Raw genomic sequence first — 21,759 nt, 5'->3', positions numbered from 1 at the left:
TAATAATATGGTAAATAGGTGAATTGTGTGAGATTTTTTTATTATCACAGTGGGTAATAATATAAAACAAAGTCGCTTACGGCTGTCTGTCCTTATGCATGCTTAGATCTTTAAGATTACACAACGTTTTTGATGCGTTTTTTTTATAGATAGACTGATTCTAGAGGAAGGTTTTTGTATATAATACATGGACTATATAGTAAAGAATCACTGATAATTTAAGAAGTTTCTAATGTGATGTCATAAATAAAAATAAACAAATTCTGCTATATATTTAGTATCAGCATTGCACCCGTGCGAAGTGAGGGCGGGTTGCTAGTATTCTATATGAAGAAGAAGTTTTATTTTTCTCTTTTTCTTTGTTTCTGAAATATATATATATATATATGTAGTAGCAAATACATAATTTTAATAAAATATTGTTAAGTCCCATTTCACATTTTAATTAATATTCGGTTTCTTCCAAAGCCGTTTATTTTTTTTTATTATTATGCATTGTTACCATATATCATTATCACGACGATAAGAGCGGGTGTGTCAAATTCTACCAAATAAATCGAATTATTATCTGTGGAATTTCAGTATCAGAAACATAAATATATTTAATATGGTGTATCAATCGCGGCAACGGCGCTTAATCATTTTATTGCTTTTATTTTAATAGGTAATTTCTTTTGGGTTTTACGATCGATAAAAGTGTTTTGTTTCAGGAAATGAAATATTAAAAATTAAGGTAATTACTGATACTAAAACTTATACTTACTAACTTAAGTCATCTGTTTCTTTAAAGAACTGTTACTGTATTCACTAAGTCTTAGTATTAATAGGGAAATGTTTATACTATAACTAGAAATTCGAAAGTTTCAAAGGAAATTTTGGAAGATTTATTTTCGCTTTGTATTGGTTTGGTTGGAACGTAGGTATAGGTATCCGTAAATAGTGAAATGTATGGAACATGTCAATGAACCGAATTTACTTCTGATGACTATTTATTTAATGAAAATAATACTTTTTAACGATAATTATATTTACTAAATCACCCGGGCTTTATGCACCGGTTCTTCTCACCTCACATTTTTCTGAACAGATTTAGACTTTTAACTATAAATAAATAAATTATTAGTTATTATTTTTTAGATGGTACCATATTAAATAATATTCATATTATTATACTAAAGGATTATAAGGATAGGGGATAGTTCGCCATTTATATAAATATTATGTAAATACTTAAGGAAACAATTTTCAATTACCGCGTGTCACTTACCTCGTTATCATTATGTTGTATTGTCACGTTACACGTTAAGGCTGTAAATTGGTCGATTCTTCGTTTGACAAATTACATGATCAGTCATGATAATGACATTGGAGGTCGGTCAGCGGTGAATGAAGCTATCGTGATTACGTTTAGTTCATACTAGTATATGCTAGTCGTTTAACGAACGATGTGTGAACTACCTGATTTGATAAACGACTAAGATAAGGAAATGTTTACACGCAGATCTTTGACCCTTTGCAATTTTTTATATTGAAATATGTTTTAATAACGCGTTGAATATGAATATAAAATACAGATTCATTTGTTCTTTTCTTAAGTATTTTTTTTTAGTTTAAATGTGTTTATGCTTGTGTAAATAGAAAGCTATTTAGATATTAATTTTTAACGTTCGATCACTAATCATTATAGCACGAATTATTTGTGTGAGTTCGGATACCGAATATCTGTGCCATGTTGATGAAGTGGATGCTGCAGTGAGAAATGTTGGATGATGTGAAACATTATAAGACTGCTTTAAAATATTTAACAAATTGATTCGATACTTTAGAACGTCTTACGAGTAAATAGTAAAATACTATTTACTCGTAAGACGAAAATAAAAATAAAATACTATTTACGAGTAAATAGTAAAATACTATTTACTCGTAATACGTTCTGAATTTGGACTATTATCTATAATATATGGGATTATAATCCTTTTTTTAATAATCACATCACGTGATGTAGTGTCCGCTTGTACTGGGACAAATATTTTAAATTGTTAAAAATCGTGTTAAACCTCAAATTATAAGCGCTATTGTTTATGAATAGAAGACTTAACACGGATAATTAATTTTATTAAGCATTACTAATGTGTGAACTTCAATTATCGTCTGTTTTCCTGATATTTTAAAATTTTTGGTTGTGGTTACACTAGCTTGAAAACATCGTTTTATAATGTTTATCATCGATTGCTACGGATGGAGTTGAGAGAGCTAACCGGGAAACTGGAGGGTAATTACAGCGTCTTAGATATCTAAATTATACGTATCTCTTCACATCTATGTTTGAACGCGTTTTTTTTCTAATAATATTTTTTTTCTCACTTGATGTAAATATTTGGGTATTTAATATAGCTTTCTCTTTAAGATCTACGATACAAATAGGTGGTGCTTGGATATTCTCGTTTCATACATTTTATTTTGTATATCTTATCTTTGGCAAAAAGCCGGGCCAAACATAAAGGAACACGAAATTCGGAAATTAAGAATTATTTAAAAACTGAACTCCATAAACTTCGCATCAGGATCGGGTTTATGAGTTAGCCACTAGACGATCGACGCAGCCAAATGCACATGTAAAATATATATTTATGATACTTTGATACAGGTATAACTGTCTGCTTAATAAATAACAAAACATATTTTATTATGTAAAAGAAATTTATGTGTATTTCATTGGTTATAAAATTTCGATTATCATCGTCAATAATATTTTTCAAATATCAATAAGGAAGCGACGTAAACTTCATTTGATACACACGGTATAAATTGCAAGCCATAAAGACGGACATTCATTTTACGTTGAGGTTGTTATAAATGTGGTGTACGATGGCCGTTAATGCCATGGTAGGCTGTGTAAAATTATCTGCATATATAGCAATGAAACTAACAGCTGCCTGCTAAATTAAAATATTAATAATTAAATTGTGATAAAAAGTATCACCAGAATACACACAGCAGTCAAATATTTTTTAACAGCTGGGCAAAAGGTACTGATCTATTTGTTTTTGGCTTGTTTATACATATATAATATAGTTATTTTTATACATGGATATAGTGAAATAAAAAATATATAAATTTTAAGTACTATACAAGATTGTATTTTAGTGGACACCAAAATTGTACTTAAAAATTTCAGCTCATCAGGTGGAACTGATTTAAAATTCAATTCCAAAATTTAATCCAATTACTATACGCTCTTTTCTAACTCCACCTGAGTTAGAAAAGAGCGTATAGTTATTGCTATATCCAAATATTTAAGTATTAACGCGTAGTTGACGATTTAGATGTGCATTAAGTCACTAGAGTTTGTAAAGCGAAAAAAACAATAACAACTTTCAATTATTTAATTAATTACTGCAATTTTTTAATAAAATGTTAAGTTGACAATAAATAAATATGGAAGTGTAAAAAATCATAATGATAAAACTAAGATATCATATTTATCGCGCTTAAGAATTTTAAGTTTTTGTTATTAAATTATAACGAGCATTCGTTCGTATCTATTTGTTTCATCTATTCGTACTTGCCAGCAACGAGTAGCAAACATTCAGCCGGCGGGCGCGCCGCCTTAAAATGTCTTTATAGAATTCCAAACTATTGGATATGAGTTTTGAATTCGAGCTTATGATATTTGACATATTTAAAAGAAAAATGTTTTTTTTTTTTATTCCATTAATTGTTTGGCAAATAAATTACAGCTAGGACATAGTGATCATTATCATAAGATGTTTGTGACTATTTGCAAGGAAAAATCATTAATTCAGGAATCTAAATAAATACAAATTTTAGTGTAATTTATATAGTATGGGTTCTTGTTCTTACGACCTTAATGATATTAATACTTTAAATGCTTTTCAACCGACTTCCAAACGGAGGAGGTTATCAATTCGTCTGTATTTTTTTTTTTTTTTTTTTTTTTTTTTTTTTTTTTTTTGTTTGTTACCTCATAACTTTTCACTGGGTGGACCGATTTTGATAATTTTTTTTTTGTTTGAAAGGTAGTGCTTCCCGTGGGGTCCCATTTTTTTTATTTTTTTTTCCGATGATGGTATCCATGTGAAAACGACATAAGTCTTAAATTTGCATTATGTATATGCGCGACAAATAGGTGAATAACTGAAAATCACGTTAACCAATTTTGGTGATTCTTTTTTTATTATAAAATATATACTTCAAGGGTAATTTGGTGAAAGTTTGGTAAGGTTCTGAGCACAGGATCCATGACAAAGTAACGGAACGGAAGGGAACGGAACAATTCTGAGGAGCACGTTAGCGATACTCGGTCGAATCTTTTATTTATAGGTTATTTGGATATTTGAGTCACCTTCCGTAATGTGGTTATGTTTATGTAATTATCATAGTCGAATATTATAATCAACTAGCTACCCACCCCGGCTTCGCACGGGTGCAATACTGATACTAAATATACTACAGAATTTGTTTATATACGACATCACATCGCAAACTTCTGAAATTATCAGTGTTTCTTTACTATATTGTTCATGTATTATATACACAAACCTTTCCCTTGAATCACACTATCGTTTAAAAAAAACCGCATCAAAATCCGTTGCGTAGATTTGAAGATATAGGGACAGAGAAAGCGACTTTGTTTTATACTATGTAGTGATGGAACTCCTATACGGCTCGCAGTTAGGGTGCGATATGGGGCACAATTTCGTACTATCTTTAATCAAATTTTGTATATGTGATGTGATGTCATATGATGTACGAAATATAGTTGGTCTTTTTCAAAGTTTTTTTGCTGAGTTCGATTACAGCTCTTTCGAGGGATCCTTGTAGTTTACGCCGCGTGACGTATTAAATCCGCATTTTCGAAAGTCTATTTTTGCTTTATTCGCAAGTTTCCTTTGAAATTGTCCTCGAAGTAGTTTCTGACTCATATAAATGGAACGTTTAATCTATCCATATTAAAAAAAATTAGTTAGTCAACATCAGCTTCACTTAAAATCAAAAAATAAATAAAATTTTAACAAAAAGAAAAACCGACTTCAATCAAAACACTATTTTAAAACAAATGAATATGCACGAAAAAGTAATAAAAATAATTGCGTATTCAACATATTTTTTAGAGTCTTCCTAAGTTAAATGAAATGAAAAATATTAGACTACTTAAAAGTCGATTAACGATTATATCATGTAGTTATAATTATTGTTATATTTGGAGTCGGTGTCAGCCAATAAAACCCTACAGTATATCTATCAAAAAACAATACGAGAATACTTTAACAAATATGTTTTTTACAAATTACCTTTTACACAATAATATACTGGATCAATCAAGGGGCTCGTATCGCTTCTTTCTTTTGATTGTTGGGGCAAGGGCACCGTGGCTGACACCGGCTCCAAATATACCAATAACTATAACTACATGATATAATCGTTAATCGACTTTTAAGTAGTCTAATATTTTTCATTTCATTTAACTTAGGAAGACTCTAAAAAATATGTTGAATACGCAATTATTTTTATTACTTTTTCGTGCATATTCATTTGTTTTAAAATAGTGTTTTGATTGAAGTCGGTTTTTCTTTTTGTTAAAATTTTATTTATTGTCTATTAATATTATTTAATAGACAAACTCATTCAATCATAATATTAATTTATTTAGTGTGACATTATCGCGATTTTCAATTATCGAATATCAAATATGGTGAGTCTATAATTAGATATAGATTCCATCACTGCTTTGAATGTAATTAAAATTGTTTGCCACTCATAAATCCAAAATCGTGATCGGCCAACGATTGTAATTTTCAATTACTCGCCAAATAATTATTGAGTGATAATTATACGTCCTAGCCTAATTACTCGATACCGATCTTTACGAGAAATATTTACTAGTAATAAAAAAAACTTTGGTTGACTATGACATTCGCGTTCTAAATTTAAATTTAAGAAAATGAACGAACCCCTAGATTTTTATAAAACTTGATTTCATTTGCATACAGATTCGATTTCCATTTAAAGATTTATCGGTCCACGTTTTGTTCTTGTAGGGCGTGCAACATTTGCCGCGGTACTATTTTAATTTGTTATCATAATCGTCCTTTATCTGTTGGCTAGCAATGTCCTTTGAGAATAATTGCGATAAATTTGTTTTTAATTAGATGCCCGTTTCATACACATAACGAATACTAGATGTTGACGTTTATAGTTGCTAAGTCCCAAGATATAATGCCAATGTAATCTTTCTGAAGAAGCGGTGTATCTAATTCATCATTTTTTTATTGAGTCTGGTTTCTTGTTTCTTTGATTAGAGCAAGTAGTTTTCAAACGAAAGTTTGAATATAATCAACTCTATAATCAGCTCTTCAGCTTTTTATTATTCTTTTTATTTTTACTATAGTATCGATATTGATGAAATAATTCACATTAATATATATTTATTTTTTGGGAAGTCCGTACCTTATGTATTCTATATTTTAATATTATATGTCTCGAATATAACTTGACTGTCATGTAATTATTCTTAAAACATAAAAGGATTCATAGCCCAAATGAAATATTATTTTTTAAAACCTATAGATATAAATCCATGTCAAAGTAAAATGATAAGAAAAACAATTAAAGTAACATATATAGTCTTATGTTTCTTTGGATCGTTGAGAGATTTGCTCGATTTGTTTATTTTTATATTACATATCATTGAATGGTTGATTTTAATGATGCGGCAAGTTATAGCACATTAACTTAAAACCATAAAGGCAGTTAATAAACCGTTATTAACGAGAATATTAAACCTTGCTCAGGTTGAGATGGTAATGGTTATCTGAATGGGTATTTTGTTACAAGTATTATGTTTTACTATTCGCAAACCATTATATACCTATGAATTTTCGTTTGTTAAATATAATATCTACATATATTGACCATTGACGGTATATACAATAAAATATCAATTTAGTCATCTGAGCGAAATAAAACACCCTTTACTTGAGTATGAAATAATTTGATTTAAATGAAATTTTAATTTTTGTACCTTATTGAAAGGAAAATTGACTTTTTGAAGGTATTTTAATAATATATTCAGTGTATTAAGCGGGATGGGTAATGAAATAAGAACATTTACTTGTTTCAAGTAGGAAAATAAATTGTTTCATTGAATTTTATCTTATAAAAGTCGCTTCGTGTCTAAATCAAATCAAATTTAGACGTTGAGAAATCAAGTCATTGCCTTGAGTCTTCAATTTAAATGACAGTTGTCAAAATGTGCAAGATCTGGTTGGTCGTGATTATGTAATGGTATGGTTTGTGGAAGCAAGCTTAGGTATAAGCAACATATTCATAATATTCTCTAGGGTCTAATAGCAATAGTTAGTATTGTTGTGTTCCAGTGTAACTACGAGCACGAGAATCACAGCATCTTAGTTCCCAAGGTTGGAGGACCATGCAACTTGAGGCCATTTGTAAATTTGCCAACCTATTTTAAAAATTAACGGATATAAAATAGCAAAAATAATAGTCAACGGAAATTGAATAAACGAAACTATTTTGTAACTTTGTATCACGCCATCTTTGATAGATTAAATATATAAATTATATTTAACGTTGTAGTACATAAAGAAGCTCGGCCCTGTCATTTATAAACAGACAAGACATTCAGCTTGATCTTTAGATTGTACGAGATTGCTAATTGAATTATGGATAAATTGAATTAAAGATTAATTTAAATTAGTTATAAATGTCCAACCAATAAATTATCTGTAAGAACTTTAAGATGTATGTAGAGTCATAAAATGTGTAATATACATTTAAGTACAAATTACAATTTCTTAAGTAATTTTTTTTATATTGAACGTTAAGTGTTTATACGAAGCGTTTAAAAATAGTAATCATCAAAATGTTACCTTTTTTTATTTGAAGAAGATTGAGATTTAATTCCAAATATTTCAATAAATTTCTTTCGAATATATTATAATATCGTTGTGAGATTTTGATATGGAATAATTTCAAAAAGAAGTTAAAGCAAAATTGTTTAATAAATTGCATATGAACGAAGCCATAACAGCTACGTACTAGGCAATATCGCGCGTAACACAGTCAGGGTCAATGAATTGGTTCATTGTTCTACGTGTCCGGTTAAAGGTTAGTTTTTAAACGATCATTAATAGATTTATGTGCAAATGTGATTCAATTAGTGTAAGCATTGTAATTGATTTATTTCCAAAACGATTGCTTTATTAACAAGAGTTTTAAAAATGTTAAATTAGCAATAATTGCGATATTATTGGTAATATCAAAGTAAAATTACCGTTCTGGTTATTTTGTGTCAGATTTAGAGACCGTAAAACATACATAGCCTTCTTGTGTTTTGTTCTATAATGGTAAATGAGATATATGTAAATTCCTCATGTTAATGATGAGTATAGAACTACAATTACAGTACATGTGAAGGATTTTTATAATAAAATGATTCGATATAAATATTTGCAATTTGTTTCAGAACTGATTTCAATCAGTTATTTGATCTCATATAGTAATATAAGTAAGCAATCAGTTGATCTATCTGTGAAACATCGGCTTTTAAATCCGAAAAAATGTACGGAAGCAAAATTTACTTATAATGTACGTAGGTAGTAAATCTAGTAGCACTAATAATGTACATATTTTCATAACTTTATGTAGTAGGATAATTCAAAGGTTCAAACTAGCCTGCAACATAGGACCTAGCCGGTCCTTAACGTTGAGCTATTACCGCTTCTGATTTATGGTACAGAGACGTTCACTTTGTTAATGTTATTTAAAATGTTTGACATTATTGAAGAGATGCGTCAAATATTACAAGTTTATATTCAATGCTTATACTTACTGTATGTACGTTTTGTCTATTGAATGTTACAGCTCGTTAATAACTCAGTGTAACCTCTTTTAGAATGTTTATGGTTATATAAGTTTTCTTTTAATGTTTTCCTTCGATCAAAAGAGTGTTCGATTTCGAAAATCGAACGTCGCTCAAATTTAACTACATCGAAACATGCGACACTATTTTGAATATGGAGTTCTAAGTTTTTAAATGCATTTGTTTCGTAATTTTTTGAAGTTTATCTATTTTCAGAACGACATATATTCGTATCCTATACATATAAAATACACCTATTTGAAAATAATGCTACGTTTTAGAATGCCATTGTAATTGATAATGCAAAGTTACATTATAACATTGAATAAATATTTAAATAAATTAACTTACAAATTGTTTGTCTGAAACAATTATACACCGAATTAAATACCTATTTAGAATAAAGTCAATTGATTGTACAGAAACCGGAAATGAATCGTATATTTTATGCATAAGAATTTATCACATTGTTGTTTAAATCGGTCGCTACTGTTTTTTAGTTTTCTTCAATTGTAGTCTATCTAAAATACGGTATAACAACATATATGCTAAAAGTATATATGAGCTTAAATCATACTTTTTAAATATTAAAAATTGCTTTAATTTTTTTTTTCTCGTTTTTTGAAGACTCGTGAACATGTGAAAAGAACATTGGAAATTATATTTGCTCTGTAGAAGATTATTAAACTGATCGAATTAATATAACGATGTAAGGCATCGTAAAACGTTTCTTATCATACATTATTTAAGCATCTTGCAGTTTAACTAAACACGTAAATGATTAAAATACTTACCATTTTAATTGCTATTAGCAAAAGTAAATTTATCCAAGGTCTTGAATAAATCATACATAAAATTTGAGGCTAACACTTCCGTTCATTTGATGTTCAAAACACTTTCGACTCACTTCTAACGAAATCTATCGACATTTTAACACATTAATTTTTATTTTAAATATATTTATTGCTATAAAATTATCGTATCACTTTTATAAGTTTTTAAATTCATTCCGCGTCTTTTCAGTCTGCGAAGAAAAGGCGCGCGCTTTTACAATGACGGCCGTGCCATGGACAGATTAGTTTTTTTTTTATAGACGACTCGAGCTGTTAACGGCCGGCGCTATACTGCCACGGGAATCACGCTCCCTAGTGTAACATAGGTGTTTATTTTACTTGCTAGTTTGTTGAAATGACTCTGTCGTACGCGATAAAAAGTTAAACGGTAAATATATAATGCGTTTTAAGAGTGACGAAATAAAATTAATGTCATAATAATTATGTAATTCGATTGACTTTTTAATAGTACGACCTAAACATTTTATGTCTCATAATTAAGTTCTCTAAATTTAAAATAAAAACATTGATAATGCTTTAAATTAACGCCGCACCCATTATAAAGCCATTATACATAATTGGAGCAGACGATACTGTTCGCTCACACGAGGAAAGAAATAACAAACTAATATTAAAATATATCAATTAAATGTTTCTCTTGATGCTATTAACATGTTCTATCAGAGATATAGAGATATTTATATGTTTCTTAATGGATATATCAAACAAAAGTTGATCGAGGTCATTTTTGAAGCTGTTATACGGAATATAAAACATATATTTTATTGACGAACTTTAAATAAATAATTTCATTCATGCGACTTTTCTCGAAATATCAAATATTGTTTTTTAATTAATTATAATATCTACCTGATTGGTTTCTTATTGAGCCGGCCTTCATTTCTCGATATACCTTGCTTCTGCTAACATGCCACCAACATAATTATTGTGTATATCACAGTAAGATACATCTTTTCATTTTTCTTATCATTGTATGGACACGAGGAGCAAAGGTAAACTAAGAACGTCTAGTTTCCAATTTCGCAATGTGAATACATCCTAAATCTAATTTATTATATAACTTCTGCCTGTTACTTATTTGTTACTTTTCCCAACTATTAAAACATAACAATTGAAGTTAATGTTTGATGGCAGAATATGGGATATGTGTATGTGTACCTGTACAAATCTATCATCGTGGGCATATAAAGATCATCTTTTATTTCATACGTAAGTGTCCTTTAAACTTATATTTTCTTTAAGTATAAAAATATATGTAATATAGACTTACCGCGAGCAAAGTGGGCAGGGCGCTTGCCATAAGCATCGCGCGTGTCGCTACGCGGGGCAGGCGGGCGGAGGGGCGCGCGCGAGCCCCGTCCGGCCGCCCTCCGGCCCTCTACCACCGTTGCACCCGCATTGCGCACCTGGAATAAAAAAAATTAAATAAATATTAAAATAGCCAAATATACTTCACAATCCGATCACGATACACAAGATTCAACCAACAACCAACACGAAATTCATTTTCAATGGAGATTAGCCAACTGCGCAGGATACAATAACGTAACAAGTGACTACGCAATAATAGTTTGACTGTCTATCATACGACCGGAGAGAGGTGCCGGCCTTACTAAGGCATCAAGACTGCCAACTCTTACTCTTACTCCGGGATAATACTGACAGTATTTAAACCGAGTACCTACTACGGCATCTCCCATATTATAAACCACAAGTGATAAGACCAACGGTACCGAGGTAGTGAGGAGGTCAAGTTCGTTGTTGACAAGATACTCTATAAGTCAAACACAACTTTATGTACGTACGTACATACCTCGTACTTATTTCTGTTTATAGCAGACACAAATCATATATGATAATTGGACGTCTTACTTTTTCCAAGTAAAAACTATGACAATAAGCAAATAAATTGTAAATGGCAAAAGTGCTGTATTAAATTTAACTGGAAATCAATAAAAAATCCACATTAACTATAGCAAAATTTCGCCTTCAGAACTAAAAAATGGCCTTATATAAAGTAAGTATTATAATTTATGATAAATTATTGTCACTAATGATGTCACTGTTAAAGAACTTGCCAATTCATTCTGCGATTTTCAGAATTGTTAAACTTCTCCGATGTCACTAATGTCACACACCTCCGCCTCATACGAGCAGCCAACCAAGATTAAACATTGATTGACGAAAGTTCACAGGATTGTAACACTTAAGTACAAGTAATTGAACACTATTTATCTTTATAATCATTTATATATTTCGCTGTAACGTTTTCCGAATGTCAGTTTGAAATTATTATCTGATAATATTGGCGCCGGCGTTTATCGAAGAAATGAATTAAAAATACCTGTGTCATGATTCATGCTTCGTGTTAATGAAATTCCAATATATTTCAGGAATACTTTAAGTTGAGGAAATTGACAGTCAAATTAAGTGTGACTAATACATGTGTAATTTCAGAGTCGAAATATGTGGAAGTCACTAAGTTTGTTCAACATTTATTTATTTAGCAGTTTTCGAAATATGTACCTATATAAAAATACATATTAAAGTAATACATAGATCATAAAAGTTGTCGAATCTGAGATACCGTTTATATCAATTATTTAAAATCTACTGAGATAACCAAGGTTTGTTTTGTAAATAAACTTATTTCAAATCTAATAAAAATTTTACTTCCATCACCTTTATTAGGTATATTATAGAAGTCGTGTAAACACTTAGTGGGTAAAATGTATTGTGATGGCTTAAATTTTACTACGTTATAGTTTGAAAATGTATTCTTATAAAATAAATAATAATTGTCAGTCATAATTAATTGTTTGTTTGTTAAAATAACCTTCTTTGGTACAGGTTTTCTCGGTGTTTCAATAAATAAACACAATTCTTTATGTTACCTTTTAGTTATTGACTCTTGCACAATAATGCATAATACTTCAGTAATTATTTTGTTTAACATTTTTAGATAAGACATTACGTAATTTCTAAATGTGAGTTATCGTATGAATAGCTCTCTAGCTAGTAAATTGTATGAAAATATTTTTAAACATTTTTTTATTAAGAAATATGTTTATTCAAATAGTTAACTGAAATATTCTAATAAAGTATTTACAGTGATGGTGTGAATGGAAGTACCACCCGCAAATTATTTCGTAACAGGTTTCCAGATATCAAAGTCCTAATTGACAACAGATAGTGAGTACGTCAGACACGATAAAGCAAGGAATGCTACAATCAGATAGCGCGTAATAAAATTTTAATTACCAATCAATATAATATGTATTTAAAAAAGTTATGCATTATTTTTTTTAATAATTTTTTTGGGCAATAGTCTAGACAGATAAAGACATTGATTGGTACTGTTGCAATTCAATTTTAATCATATGTACCTATTTTCTACAGAAATAAATTACAGAGCTTTTGATTAAAGTGATTGTTTGTTCAAAATCAAAATATACTTTACTCAATTTTGAAACGTCGTTTTACAAGATTAAATTACATTGATTAAACTAAATTGCTGTTATGGCTTTGTGCAAGCCCGTCTGGATAGGTACCACCCACTCATCCCATATTTTACCGCCAAACGGCAATACTTCGTATTGTGGTGTTCTGGTTGGAAAGGTGATTTAGCTACTGTAATTACAAGTACTAGCTACCTTACATCTTAGTTCCCAAGGTTGGTAGAGCGTGGTGGGTATTATATCTTAGAAGACGATTTCTTGAGACGGTGTTGACCATAAGTGGACCAATGATAAACCTTTGGGTTACTAATTTGTCTGGTCACCTACGAATATTATAGAAAAAAAAAATACTGTTACTATAATTCTTTGTTTTAAGATCTAGATTTAGACCGAAACACAAAAAGCTTTATGTGTTATTCAAGATCAATCAAAGAAAGCAAAGAGATCAGGAAAGTTTGTGAAACTGCGTGAAACAGTTGTTATACTATAATTGAATATATTTCCTTTACGTTTATTATATAATATATACTTAAGTAAGAGAGAACAGCTATTTATCTTTCAATCGTTTTAAGCAAGTAACAAGCAGGTGAACAAATTAAATCTGGGATCAAATCAATTTTCTTGTTTACTGTAATTATTCCTTCCATTACACTACGACCTAATTGGTCAAACATTATACTAGGAACATAGACTACGGCGGAAATACTATAAACAAGTCAAATATATAATCCTGGTAATATTATGAAAGTGAATGTTTGGGTGGATGGATATTTGTTACTGTCAATCACGCTAGAACAGCTGAACTAACCTAAATGTACAGGGGTAGATTATGGTTTGGAACAGTATATAACTATATACGTTAGGTTTTATCTCCAAAAAAACTTGGGGTAGCCGTAGGAGGCAATTGGTCTAAATATTCATATTAAATTAAGGAAGTTACTGAATGAAATATTAACTATTCCTCTTGATTATCGAAGTAACTACGCTCGCTATCACTAGTTTGGCAAAAACACATCTATTCATATTTCACTCATGATGAAACTGATTGAGTTATCTACGCACCAAAATTATCCCCTTAAAGCTTACATTATGATGTAATCTTGTGTACAAATATAGATACATATTTTTATTCTTAAGATAATACGATGTTATAATTTTTCAATATAAAGTCCGTTTGATGCCATTTCTCGCTACAGCGCTCTTAATCACTATCATTCATCAGCGAGAAAATCATTAGGTTTATGTCGAAGATTATAGATTACGTTATTGCATAGTATTGAACTATACAAACTGTTAAAACTTAATAATAATTACAATTAATCATAGCAACCGCCATTTCATTTGTGGGCTTGTAGTTAAACGGACTAGCCAACCTTTCCGGGGTTTATGGAATATTTTTAGTGCTGCCTGTACTACTTTAAAGTAATAAATAAAGGTATTGTGGCGTCCGGCCATATAACATATAATGATGAATTTCTGTATATTAAATATAAATATATATAAATTACTGTATATTATTACTGTATATATGTACATTATTTTATATATTACCTACTCGATTGTTAATTCCTACGGTCCTACTTGTAATTGCCTTCCTTTAAAATAAAAAAATGTAAGTTTCCTCCTATAGTCTGTGGATTATTCACATGTTTTTTTTTAGTATCGAACTTTCAGGATAACGTTATTTAATTATTAGACATTAATAATAATATATTCAAATATTCAAACTACGAACGTATAACAGAAACAAATTAACTAGTCGTCTGTACTGACCGAAGTGTACTAAGACGGCTGACATTATTCCCTAGTAGGATAATAGTACTGGTTTCGCTGTCCCAAGTCTGTCAGATCCTGAATTATATCACACTAACGAACGTACATTTTGAGAGCAGCTTACTATAAATTGTATATTTTACACCTGCATTTGCTTGAACAATGCTGTAGGTCCCACGAAGCGTGCATTCAATTTTTGATAAGCCATATTATACTCTGAAGATTAAATGATTTCATGATTAACAAATACAAAACCAGTAGGCTGGCGTAGGTAGTGTATGGAATTAACAACCTTGGCCAAGGAATGGCATATCAGAGTATTACGCAAATTTAATTAATTTGGCTATTATAATCATATTATCGAGATAAATTTACTTTAATCGAATAAGTAGATACTGAGTTTCTTCTCAGAAGAATGTTCATTCCAAACAAATAGCTTTACGGTTTGATAAAACGTATAACGTAAGTAGCGTAAAACGATTATTCAAAAATGGACATACGAATGTACTTAAATAAGGTTCATTTTTTTGTCGACTTTCTTTAATCATTATTAATAGCAATCAGACAATTGTATTCGATTAAAAAGCATAAGATAATAATAATAAAAATTAAAAAGCAATAAGATGCCAGTTTTAATTTGGATTAATCCACTTTTGGTTTATTTTTAAATCATAATTATTTCCTAACAATAACACAGGCATGTATTATAAAATATAACCTCAGTAATATTACGACGTAGTTATCAATTATTATGGATAAAGATCAACCATTAGCATAAGTCCTATCATATTATTAATGTATAAGTTATGGATTGATTACCAAGTATTGCTTATTTAACGCTTCAGTAAGACAATTGTTTTGATATGAATGAATGTAATAGCTTCATGTCGTTACCTAAAATATGATATGAAATGGTAGTCTAAAATAACCGGAAATGCCAAATAAATACTTTAAAGAAGTCATTGGAAATTAATAAGTTAGGTTAAGGACCTTTTTGTTAGATTTTTGACGTCAATATAAAAAATATATATATATTGAGATTTTTGTTTGTTTGGTGCAATGAGTCAATTTATGTAATTTTTTTTAAATTCTTTTTGTAACTATTTCACATTCTAAGCGTGGCATGATGAATTCTCTATGGTATGTTTTATTCTAAATAATATCAAATATTCTGTTTCGCAATAAATCAAAACATCCCTGAATAAATACTTATAAACCAGCATGTAGGAAGTCCTACACGAAACTGAAATAAAAGATAAGATAATACGAATAGTGTCAATACTTGAAACAATAGTGCAAATAAAATAAGTATATTTTATCTAGTTACTATCTTCCGTACTCGTAAATACGAGTGTAGGGACTGGAACCTGGACATGAAAACGTAATAATATTAGCATATTACATATTCCTCAGAAACAAGCAAGTCGCTCGCAGGAAGTCCTCTCGTCTTTTGTTTATTTTTACTCTATATGGAATATATGCATTTCATTGCACTACTTACTGTTAGGCTAATTAATCTGTACCAGACACGGCTTATTTTAGTGAACAATTATGTGATAATAATTTCGTGGTAATTCTATGTTTAACCTTACTCAAGAGATTCAACAACTTTATTGTTTCCATCAAACGGTTTAATGAATCCTGAACGTATAGATTAACTCGTATTCTGTACAAGTATTAAAAATTAATGCCACTATTATAGATTAAAGATGCCAATCTTATCTAAGAACCTAATGAATATTATTTATTTTATAAAACTTTTACAATAATTATTATTATTAAATAACTACAACGTGTAAATACAAATTACAAAATTACACAAAATACTTTTTTATTCAATTAAAATTCCTAATTATTAAATCGAAACTACTTGATTAACAAGTTAGCGTAGGTTTAGTAGAGTACGAATTTGGAATTAATCTGTTTCATGAAACTTAAAATTATAAACATAAAAAATATTATAGAATAATCTGAACAGGTATGGTGAAGGTAGGAGACCCAAATTATTATTAAAAGAGTAATGAGCAAGAAGGCAGATAGGTGTAAGGGAAGACGATGACCTATGAAGATTGATGTAAATGTGTGAGAGTTGGATGTGAATGATCAGCTGACAAATAATACGAGAGTGGAATAATCTGTGCCTCCCTTTAGGACAAGGGCGAGAGAAACACGAAAAAGAGAATAAGAGTTACTTTTTGGCCGAATTATTTTTGACTGAATCCTTAGCACCGAACAGTATAAAAACAAAAAAGAAGTGAAAATTACGCTATGTCTTTTTATGAGATAATCAATCAAGATAAAATATTATTCCATTTAAAACCAATAAAGAGAAATGATGAGCACCACTCAGGGCAAATGATGACTGTTATCGATTACGTTATTTAAATATTTTCAGAATGTTATCACTTACAATTTAATCATTAAATTAAATAGATAATAATCATTTGAAAACAAAGATTAACGCCGCTTTAACTTTGTATGTCAATGACATCAATCAAAGTCAATGAAACATATCAGATATCTCAAATAAATTAAGTTTATTGTTAATTTATTCATCAAGACATCGTGCGCGGAAGAACTTCAAATGCAATATAATATTTAATCGTCTTGCAAATTCAATAAGTCAAGTAACAATTACCGTAAGTTCGTATTGTGTGCCGTGAAAACAATATATCAGTGTCGAATCAACATAGAAGCCATAAAACGATGACTATTTCCATTGCAAACCGGTTTTAACGAAAATGTACACGGTGACAGAGTATTTATAAAGCATCTACCCGTTAATGTCCCGTTCTACTCTTATTCAGGAGAATGTTTGGATCTAATTAAACCACGCACTTCCATTGGATACCTTCTCTTTCACTGTCACGCACGAGATAAATGATAAAAAAATACTTATAAATCAGTTGGAATTGAACTGGCGATTATCTGTCAAGATTCAAATGTTCTATCGATTGCGTTCTCTGGAATTTATAAAAGATAAAAAATCATTTAACATTCCAAATAATTTTGGAAATAGATATTAATTATGACGAGGTCCATGACGTGTCCATTATCTTCAATATTATCATTGCGTTGGAATCCTAAATCGAATTTGCAATTAATATTACAATCACCGATTAATTTAATAATCGTTTTTTTTTTCTTTTAGAGAGGCTTTCTATGTTACGCAATATTAAATAATCATTCTCTTGTTACATCATTCGGCTAAGTAAGTAAAAACATTTTAACATACATAACTATCCTCCTGGTCTACACCAAGGAATATGATCTAATTATTTGATTTGAACTGCAAGTATTTAAAAAAAAAAACAGCTATATTATAAAGAATATTTCATGTACTTATAATAAATGTTTCTGTAATTACTTATTACATAAAATATGTACGAAAGAAATGTTTATTAAAAATGTCTTACATTTCTCTTAGATACGTTAAACAAACATGCAATCGTCTAGAACTCTAGACAAACAGAATAAAGTCCTAGAAATGAATGAACATATCGTATTGAAATCACAATTATCCTATACTTTATTATACCTAGTTCTTATAATGTTCGTTGTTGTAATGCGAACGAATCGCCACGCGGCCGCCAGTCCGAGGCGCCGCGTTCGCCACCTTTTAATCTAGGTATTAACTCTGACGTTTTACTGGTTAACGACTTTATTGATTTACAATATTTGCGTCTTTTGTTAAAACAACGCTGGACCGCATTAATATGTAAATTATTTTATCTGGTATAATTGTATTATATTATACCTTAATAATCGTGTCGCAGCTAACGCTTGCGATACAGGTGAGATTGGGTTCTTATAAGAAAATGGGTTCGGTAAATATTAAGTGTTTTAAATTTTAATTTGATATATTTTAGTACTGTTTTTTGATGTATAATTTAATTAAAATGTGATGTGATATTACTAAAACTTCTATAAATAGCACATATGCTTACCTACACTAAGGTTTACCCATATTATAAACTCGGTTACTGTTCTCTGTATCTTTATAATTCTATGACGAATAGAAGCTCAGAAGTAACTTGTAATCATTAACCATATGTGTATTGGTTATCCTAATGTGTTAAACCTTTATTTTGTTTGTATATCTTTATAGGTTCACTTCTAAATATATGTATTGATACACTTTCTTTCATTTAAAAATACATATTTACATGACGCTTCAAATGCTAAAGTAAATATTTCCTATGCAAGACAATTTGAAGGGTTTAGCAGATTTTTTTCAAACTGATTAACACTTCTTAATACAAAGTAATGGTACACGTGATGATTTTAAAATACAACGTACCAAGGACTCCATGGTAATAAATAAATAAGCGTGAATAAACTTCTACATAATATAATGAGATAATTCATTTTATTTGCTACAGTTGTTATATAAATAATTGCAACAACATTAATAAGACGTGTCAAGATGGCGCCACTTCAGAATTGATTTTATTTGTCGATAATGAATTAAGGTTAACCGCCCACTGAAATTGAAGACATGCAAAAATATAGCTATACTTAAAGATATACCGAATGATGGATACATCTTTTTGGTTGGTTCAATTTTCCTTATTTTTTTTTTATTAGAATATACGAATCGTGTACAATTTTATTTGCATTAACCTATTTTATGGTTTGTTTAAGCACTAAATATAATGGAGTAATAATTGTATGTTATAGTTTGATCATCAAAGTTATAAATATACTAAAGTCTTATTAAAAACGTCGTTCTTTATTTTAACGATATTTAACTCGGTATTCTATTTTCTATTTACCAACAGACCTACACATTCAATTATCTGATTCAACAGTAGGAAGAACATTTTGTGTTCGCATGTGGTTTGCATGTCAGTACGTTTTCTAGTGGGCGTTGACCCTAAATATTACTTCAAATTGACGTGTGCGATGGAATCAGTTAAGTTTGACAAATTATTATTGTTAATGGATTAGGAGCCAAATAATGCTTATTGTAAACGTTTGTATAATTTATTTACATAGCAATTTTAACAATCAAATAAATGCAAACAGTTCAAAATTGACAAATCACGATTTCGTTTATCTCCAGAACAGGTAAAGTAAAGTACTAAAGTAAAGTAACAGCCTGTACATTTCCCACTGCTGAGATAAGGCCTCCTCTTCCATTAAGGAGAGGGTTTGGAACATATTCCACCACGCTTTTCCAATGCGGGTTGGTGGAATGCCCATGTGACAGAATTTCAATGAAATTAGACACATGCAGGTTTCCTCACAATGTTTTCCTTCACCGCTGAGGACGAGATGAATTATAAACACAAATTAAGCACATGAATATTCAGTGGTGCTTGCCTGGGTTTGAACCCGCAATTATTGGTTAAGATGCACGCGTTCTAACCACTGGGCCATCTCAGCTCTCTCAGAATAGGTAGTGTCACTCTTTTTGCAACGTTACTCCAAGATTTATGCTGTAAACGGCAGAAATATACGATTTGGAGTTCGGCACGAATATTTGTCTCTGCTTGTCCACGTCGGAAATGTCTGTCCAGGTTTTGTCCTTTAAAGCTAATATCCTGACATTATTTTATGGCCGGTTCAATGTGTCAACGCATGTCGTCACCTAAAACTGTATACCTTAACAATCAAGCACACTCAAGAAATCAAAGACAGATTGAGCAAAAGGTTTGATTTTTTTTTATCATAAACATGCTTTGTAATGGTATATATTGTGACGTATCTATTTTTTTAATATAGGTTGGTAGGCGGACTAGTTGACTACTTTTTAGTTACTAACAAGTACTACATTTTCCCACTTTTTCACCGCGTGGTCACGCCCACAAACTGGCACTGTTGAAAATGTTATTTATTACTTATATCGCCAATGCGCCACCAACCTTGGGAACTTCAATATATATATTCGTAGTGATACTCACTCTTCGAACCGGAAAACGACAATACTCAGTATTTTATTTAGCTGTCGAATATCCGGAGAGTGGGAGGTCCCCAGACGGATTTGCTCAAATCCTTACAATCGAGGAAAGTATTGTTGCGTTAGTTTGATACAGAACGAATTGTCGCCTAAACATATTCACATATGTTAAGAACACAACTCTAACCAAGCAACACCTTTGCTTGTTTAGAACTATAGTTATATATAGTTTTAAGTTTCTAATATTGCTTCTCAAAGATTATGAATGTAAAATATTTTAGAACTCTGTAAAATTTAGTGCAGCAACCTGTACGACAAATAAATGCGTATTTAAACAATTGCAAGTTTTGCTAATTCAAGGGTACATAGTTCTGCGGACAAAACATATAATTATCACAGTTATCAATTTATTACTTGTTTGAACGTTCAAATGATTAACGATCAGCTATTAGAATTATCTTAATTAAATTCTAATATTACCTTGATTTTGCTACCCATAATTATTGCTGACTTCTAAACCTGCCAAATGTATTGATATATTTGAAATAATTGTGTATAATTATGTTAATACTTTCTGTATGGGAACAATGCAGGGTTTACTAGGAACGTTGAACACTACGAGAAGTAGTATCGTGAATTAATAAATATTTCTTGCACAACTTTAATAAGCCTGGGTTGGGACTTTGGTACATGCAGTCGCGTCGCTTTCGTAGCACTAGAACACCAAGGTATATATTCGTTAATGGTAATCTACAGTATACCATTGTATTATATAATTTCTGAATAAGAATACCATGAATAGCTTCTGCTCATATATATGTATTGTATTGTATATATATATATGTATTGTAGATCATATATACTCCA

The 21,759-nt window shown here is 30.1% G+C and overlaps 1 protein-coding gene across 3 annotated transcripts in view; it reads right to left on the bottom strand.

The window, feature by feature from the left end:
* The window catches only part of LOC124534693, a 193,308-nt gene that overhangs the window by 19,379 nt on the left and 152,170 nt on the right, over positions 1 to 21,759 (bottom strand). For 2 of the 3 annotated variants that reach the window (XM_047110675.1, XM_047110676.1), the window contains one exon: positions 11,030 to 11,165. In XM_047110675.1, coding sequence (XP_046966631.1) covers positions 11,030 to 11,065 — 36 coding nt within the window. In that variant the 5' untranslated portion in view covers positions 11,066 to 11,165. Of the gene's footprint in view, positions 1 to 9,699; positions 10,045 to 11,029; positions 11,166 to 21,759 lie in introns of those variants that run through there. The other variant, XM_047110674.1, reaches the window with a different exon arrangement.

The sequence above is a fragment of the Vanessa cardui genome, chromosome 13 (assembly GCF_905220365.1).
Source record: "Vanessa cardui chromosome 13, ilVanCard2.1, whole genome shotgun sequence".
In the NCBI taxonomy this organism is placed as follows: domain Eukaryota; kingdom Metazoa; phylum Arthropoda; class Insecta; order Lepidoptera; family Nymphalidae; genus Vanessa; species Vanessa cardui.
Note: the sequence above shows the minus strand (reverse complement) of the source record. Positions and strands in the feature narration are given on the sequence as shown.